The sequence below is a fragment of the Drosophila bipectinata genome, chromosome 2L (assembly GCF_030179905.1).
Source record: "Drosophila bipectinata strain 14024-0381.07 chromosome 2L, DbipHiC1v2, whole genome shotgun sequence".
Taxonomy (NCBI): domain Eukaryota; kingdom Metazoa; phylum Arthropoda; class Insecta; order Diptera; family Drosophilidae; genus Drosophila; species Drosophila bipectinata.
This window is the reverse complement of record NC_091736.1, coordinates 24,184,012-24,191,369: the sequence shown is the minus strand read 5'-3', so window position 1 is coordinate 24,191,369 and position 7,358 is coordinate 24,184,012. Positions and strand designations below refer to the sequence as shown.

At 32.8% G+C, this 7,358-nt stretch overlaps 1 protein-coding gene across 1 annotated transcript in view; it reads left to right on the top strand.

Annotated features, from left to right (window-relative positions):
• The first annotated feature begins 281 nt into the window (after positions 1-281).
• uex (metal transporter uex) overlaps positions 282-7,358 on the top strand; it is a 57,271-nt gene continuing 50,194 nt past the window's right edge. The window contains exon 1 of the mRNA XM_043213924.2: positions 282-704. Within this exon, the coding sequence (XP_043069859.1) occupies positions 286-704 (419 nt within the window). The 5' untranslated portion in view covers positions 282-285. The remainder of the gene's footprint in view (positions 705-7,358) is intronic.

The window sequence follows — 7,358 nt, the reverse complement described above, 5'->3', positions numbered from 1 at the left end:
GGCGCTTAATAATATAATCCTAATAATATTTGTTAGATTAGTTCGGTTACAAGGAAATTTAAACCATAGATAGTCGCAACTTCCAAACTTAGCAGATCATAAAATATTAAGCACTACACGCTCTATTTGGTTTAAGTGCATTTAAAAAAAATTTTTTTTAATTTGGGTCTAAGTTTTATAGCGATAGCACATCCACTGTGCAGTGCTTATCAAACATCAATTAGGTGGACCGTTGGTGTGTTACAGAGAAATACCAAAAAAGTTTCTTATTAAATAAATAGTGAAATGGGAGCAATTAGTCTGAATGCACCACATAAACGTGACAGCTTCGCTTCAAGACAAAAAAAATATAGTTACGGGAAGGAACAAAATATGGACTCGAGAAAACAGTATTACAAGTGCCAAAAACGGACTAAGTGGGAGGATAATAATAGCTGTGTGAAGGATTTAAACCATTATAAATTCTTTCTTTTTAAAAATGACATTTTTAAAAATGAGTTAAGAAATGGAAAATTAATTCCGCGGCCGGTGTTTCACGTAGCAATAAAATATACTATACTAACGTATATATTAGCTATACTTATTTATTGTAATGGTGTTAACGGAACGCTGGTCGAGGATTGGACCCCCAAAATTCAAACGGGATATAGTCATGACCAGAAATTCTTATCAACTGACGTATCTGCCTCATTAAATTCTCTAAGGCAAGTTTTCGCGCAATAATTTAAAAGTACATACATTTGTATGTATATACATACATATGTTCATTTATGTTTTAAAAATTTAATTAATTAATTTAATTCCCTTTTGCCGCTAAATACGAGTATCAGACGTTTTTGTTTGATTTACATGACTGTATGTGCTGCCTTTCCTTAATACTCATACATACATACATATGTCCATATACCCAGACATATCTGGTTGTATGCGGTTTATAAGCAGATCTATGTAGATAATGTATGTACTTATGTATGTATGTACATATTTATGCGGTGACTCAACCAACAATCTTTTTTCCTTGAAAAATAAATAATGTTTAATGTTTTATGTTCTGTTTAATTTTTGTTCGCTTTGCACTCACTGAGCAATGTAAAATAGCAAGTTAATATTGAGGAAAACTTCAAATTTACATATACTTAATAATTAAGTTGTAATTTATCTAATTTATTTTAATATGTGTATATTCAATATACCCATATTAATTTGATACAATATACTATATTGTATTAAATTGAATTTTTTAAAAAAATTTTTCTTTTTTGTTTCTGGACCAAGTAAAATTTATTTTTAATTTCTTCTAGATATTAGGTATTTTTTAAGTTATTGTTTTTTATACCCTTTCAAGGTCTTACAAAGAAGGAACTACGATTATAACTTTGTCGTATAAAGTATTCCCATAAATATTTGTGTATACATACATATTGAGCCCTATTTGCAAAAATAACGTAAGCGCCAAAAAGCAAATTTTACATGAGAGTGTTTTTATACCCTTGCGAAGAGTATTATAATTTTGTCCAAAAGTGAGTAATGGAGTAAAGGAGACATCTCCGACTTTACAAAGTAAATATATTCATGATCAGGATCACCTCCTGAGTTGATATGAGCATGTCCGTCGGTCTGTCTGTTTCTACGCAAACTAGTCTCTCAGTTTTAAAGCTATCGTCTTGAAACTTTGCACACTCTTTTTTTTTCCTTTGTCGGAACGGCTCGGATCGGCCGACTATATCCTATAGCTGCCATATAACTGATTGATCGGAAATGGTATAACTTTGGTGTTTTTAGAGTTAGAGAGTTTGACATGAGAGCTACTTTTGGCAACACATTACGACATACCAAATTTCATAAGGATCGGCCGACTATATCTTATAGCTGCCATATAACTGAACGATCGGAAATGACCCAACTTTCGTGTTTTTGAAGATAGAAAGCTGGACAGATTATACTTTTGGTCAGTTAATCCGTCCTACGAAATTTCATTAGGATCGGCTGACTATATCTTATAGCTGCCATATAACTGCACGATCGGAAATAGTATTTGGTAGAAATATCAACTTTGGTATTTTTGAAGATAGAAGCTTTGGACTTTTTTTTAGATTTTTTATTGTAATTAATTGGTTTTATTATGATGTAATCATAAGGATCGGCCAACTATATCCGATGTTTGCGATATATATCCGGTTTTAACTGCAAGGGTATATCAACTTCGGCTCCGCCCGAAGTTAGCTTTGCTTTCTTGTTTTATTTAATTTTAATTAATTTAAAAGTTGGAATGGGCACTTAAATAGTGTATTTTAGTTAAGATTTGCTAGCAAAGTTCTTAAACAAATGAAAAACTACGCTTCCCTATCTATATTTTCTATGGAGAAAACTTTTTCCAACCCAATTTTTGAGAAAATTGTTCTCAGTGGAAACATTTTAATTTTTAAGTTTGGGCTGTCAAATGAGTCAAAAATGAGAGCAAATGAGAGAGCTTCTAAAAAAATGTAAAAGTGCTCACACTGTCAGTGTTCCGGCAGCGCTGCGGCAGAATTTCCTACCCTATGCACGCGTGCTATAGAAAAGACAGTTTGTCCCCCACTGGTTTAAATTCAAATTCAAATTAAGGAGGGACCGTAGTGCGTAACTTGAAAATATTTATTCACACTGGAAACAACAAACTTTTCAATCGTCAAACATGATTTTGAGCAGACAAAAATCTTTACTTTGACTTTTTTCAGTCTGTTTTTATGAATTTTTTGAAATTTAATTTTTGTTAAAATGAAGTTATGTTCATTATTTAAAAAAAAAATAAAAATAAGGGTACCAACATATTCAAAAAATTTTCTTTGCTACAATTGTCGTAAACAACATGTACAAAAATTTATAGCTAGGGTCCCAAAAAAAAAAATTGGTTTATTTTTATTGTGTCCGGTCCCCTAAAAAGCATCTATCGGTGGGGTATGCAAGCACAATTTACATGCAGAACAACAAAAACTTAACCCTTTACATGGCAATAACTCCGATTTTCTTGTTTTTTTTTTGTTCGGTAGATAAGTAAAAATAAAAAATACACTTCTTTTTATTTCTTTTTTAAGGTTGGTTTTTCTTAATTTTTTTCACAAAAAGCAAAAAAAAAACGATTTTTTAAACTTAGCGAAATTAATGATTTAATTGTATTATAATGCAACAAACACAAAAACTCAATAATATAAAACTAAATATAATATTTTCCTGTTTTTAAACCATAATTGAATCAATTATACAATTATTTTTGTTTTTTATATTTTGGATCAGAAACTGCACAACCAATTCAGATTACCACATTCACCAAATTGGCGGGAAAAGTAATCACCTGTTGAGTATTGGACGGAATTCTGAGTGATCAACACAACTATATAAAAAATGATAGTTGCTGAACTGTATCAAAAAAATTTTGGACAGTTTTGTAACGCAGTTTGATAAATAATTGAATTTAAACGGTATGATGCAGATCTGCATCACCACCATGTAAAGGGTTAAAGGCAATCGGCTTAAATAAGTGATGTAGTGTTTAAGTGATGTCGACTGAAATATACCGTTTCTTTCTCAGTATATTGTTTGAAATGATTCGTAAAAATATATATGTATATACAAAACATTTATTGCTAATCTTATTCCTAAATAAATTTAAAATGTATGCTGAAATATTAAAAATTTAATGTTATTTCTTTCGTAATTTCAACGAATACCTGAGTTTTGATAGGGTAGCTACCCTTAAAAGTTCGAAAAATCCAAAATTGTGCGCGTGCGAGTTCGTTTTAAAGCACCCGTGTATGTGAGTCTGTGAAACGCATACATACAAAGATCAATCAAAGCGCAGACCAACCTTTTTCATTGCGCTCCTTTCAGAAACTGAGAAACAGAAAGCATTCAATGAGAATATGAGCGTAAGATGAACGAACGATGAGCGTAAGAAAGAGAGTAAGAACTCGCTCTGGGGCCTGCTGGGGCCCGTCGCAAGAAATTTTTGCGTCCATTTTCGTTGTATGAAATGGGTTGTCTATATGCTGTATGGTTAGTGGTTTTTTGCAGTAGGCCAAATAATTTCAGAGTTTTGAAGGTAATTTTAATTTACCGTGAGCTTGACCAAATTTCACCAAATCACTAATATTTTCTGTAGTACCCCTGATATTGTTTGATGAATACTTATTTGGTCTGGTTTGGACCGATTTTTGCCACCGGCCAGACGTGCGTCACCATTATATTAAGAATGGTCAAATCATTTAATCAGTTCAAGTAGCTCACTGTATTAAAGATTAATATCAGGTTAGTTAAAATGAGTTGTGCTCCGAAAATGACTTGTTGAAATAAGAAAATGTATATTTGTCAATTCATCTTATTAGACACCAGCGTGTTTTCTTAGAATTTTTTGCTTTTGAAGGTGGTATTAAAATGTTGGCCTAATTTTTGCAACCACTATCATTACAACATATTCATACAATTTCATACAACGAAAATGAATAAACAGATTTTCTACGACAGGCCTTAATGAACAGGATCCTAAGGTTTGAAACGAATTTAACATCCAATCTGTAATATTAATTGTTCAGGAACTTGGCTTGTCAAAGTCTGTTTCATTACGCTGAAATCATCTTCAACGTACTCGTCAAGCCCTTTCAGGGCTTCGTATCCTTTGCGGTTATGAGCCACTATGAGCACGGAAAAATGTGCGCCAGTTTGTAAATTAATTTTTAATATATGTAATTGTTTATACAATTAAATCATTGTGTAGACCCCTTCCTCCATGTAATAAACATAATCACAATCCACTTGTAGAACAATAATAACCTTAAAGCAAGCCGCGTTTAAAGTAATGTCTATAATATATGTATTATTTATGTATATGTATACAGTGATGGATAATAGAATACAGTGACAGTGATAAGCAGTGGTAAAAATACAGTGGTATACAGTGATAAAATAATAGAAACGAATTTTCCCTTTGGGTTCAAATACGTATTTTTAATAGAAAACGTGGTAATGAGTGAAAATTTTAATTTTTTTTTAATACAGTGATGGAAAAAATAATAGAAACGAATATTTCTATTTTACTTAAAGGCTTTATTTTTAAGTTTGGGCTTTATGTGTGGATTATGTGGAATTATGTGGATAACGATACTCGGTCACCATCTTCTTTTTGAACGCTTTTCGTCCGCAATTTTTGTTTTTCATGGAAATTCGTCAGAAGACCTCGTGTTTGGGTTGGAAAAATAATAGAAACGCGGTCGTATTTTCTAAAAATCTGTGGTTATTGTTCGTTTAAATTAAAATAAAAGGTATTGTTTTGAATATTTTTATTACAAGCAGTGTTATTATAGCAATTTTTTGTACAATGTATCATTTAATTTTGTTAAAAGCTTCAAAATGGGTCGTGGAGCACATTGCACCGCAGTAGAGTGGAATTTTATCCTCACATTAAAAGCAGAAGTCCAATCCATGGGACTAATTGTCAAACTATTGGAATGCTCAAAAAAAAAGTGTTTACTGCTATCCACTAAAGATAAACAGGAAAAACGTGGCAGAAAGAGAGCACCTTCCACAAAATTTGGCACGACCCTTATTAGAAAGTCGAAAGGAGCCTTTCCTTTCTTTGAAGGATCTTAAAAACTATATGAACGCATCCTTAACGAGTCATACCATTTGCAAAAAACTGATTGAGCGTGGTTTGAAAGCGCATTCAGCAAGGAGAGTTCCTTTTATGAGCAAGAGACATATCGAAAGGCGACTCTGCTTTGCCAAAAACCAAGAGACCCGCCAGAACTGGAAAAACGTCCTTTGGTCCGATGAGACAAAGATTGATTTGTTGGATCTGATAGTAGATCCCATGTTAGACGCCCAAACATCACAGCATATGATCCCAAATACACCAAAAAGACAATCAAACAAGGAGGCGGCAATATAATGCTATGGGGATGTTTCTCTGCTTCAGGTGTTGGTCCACTTTATCGGGTACAAGGCAATAGGTGCTCTACAGGCTATGTAAACATAATGAAGGACGTTATGTTACCATATGGGAATTTGTGCAGAATGGATAACGATCCCAAACTCACATCCAAGCTTGCGAAAAAGTGGTTCCAGGGCAATAAAGTCGACGTTATGGATTGGTCCGCTCAGTCACCCGATTTAAACTCTATTGAGCATTTGTGGGGCATCCTATAAAAACGTTTAAATGGGTTTCAACCAAAAAATAAGGAGCAAATGTGGGAGAAAGTCCAGAAAGAGTGGTACTCCATTTAGCAAGCAATATGCTCCAATCTGGTGGAGTCTATGTCTCGTAGGTGTGCTGTAGTTTTGAAAAACTATGGTAACGGCACAAAATATTAAAGCTGAATAAATTTAATGGTAAATTTTGTTAACCTAGTAAATTTAGAGAAGGATTAGTCATTTCGTTTCTATTTTTATTTCCTGGTCAAAAACATAAAATTCAACTTTAGTTTAATTTTTTAGCGAAATGAAAAAGCTAAATGGATTTCTGTTTTCTAGTATGTAAGATAGATGTATATAAACAGTGATGGAAAAGAAACGAATTTTCCCTTTGGGTTCAAATACGTATGTTTAATAGGAAACGTCGTAATGAGTGAAAATTTTTCTTTTTCTTTAATATATATACATCTATCTTACATACTAGAAAACAGAAATATATTTAGCTTTATTTATTTAGCTAAAAAATTAAACTTAAGTTGAATTCAATAAATTCTAAAATAAAGTTGTTATTCAATAAATTATCTTTCCTCCTTTTTATAAAAATCCGTATATCGTCGCGTTTGCAGTGTTATATTTGGAGGTAAATTGACGAATATTTAAATTTAAATCCAAACAGCTCTGCCCTGCTTCTGCCCCTTTTTTCTCTGTGTTTGGACTTTTTTTTTTCTTGTAATAAAGGTTCTTATCTCTATTTCTGCAGTTTTCCTTGCCTATTCCAATCGGTCTCTTCAAAGGTCTCGCTTTTTCTCTATTTGGTACCATGGGTTGTTCATTGCTTTTCATATAAAAATGGAATTTAAACAGGTCTGCTCCGTTAACTTTTGGAACAGGTCGATTTCTTCATGTAAATCTACCACCCACTGCTGGCTTTGTGAAACGCGCGCGAAATATTACTGGTGTACTGCTTCCATTTCGGATGCCATTTCCCGTAGGTCTGGTCTCCCTTATTGTTGCGATAACTTTCGTGCTGTTTGGGACGAAATGAAATTGTTCACAAATCAGACTTAGAGAGGATTTAATGAGTTGATTAGTGGTTTTCGCAAAATCAATTATCAACTATGTGCGCTTTGCTTAAGTTTTAGTAGAGAATAATTCGCCTTCCGAATATGTCAGTAATAATGCGCAATGGTCCAGTA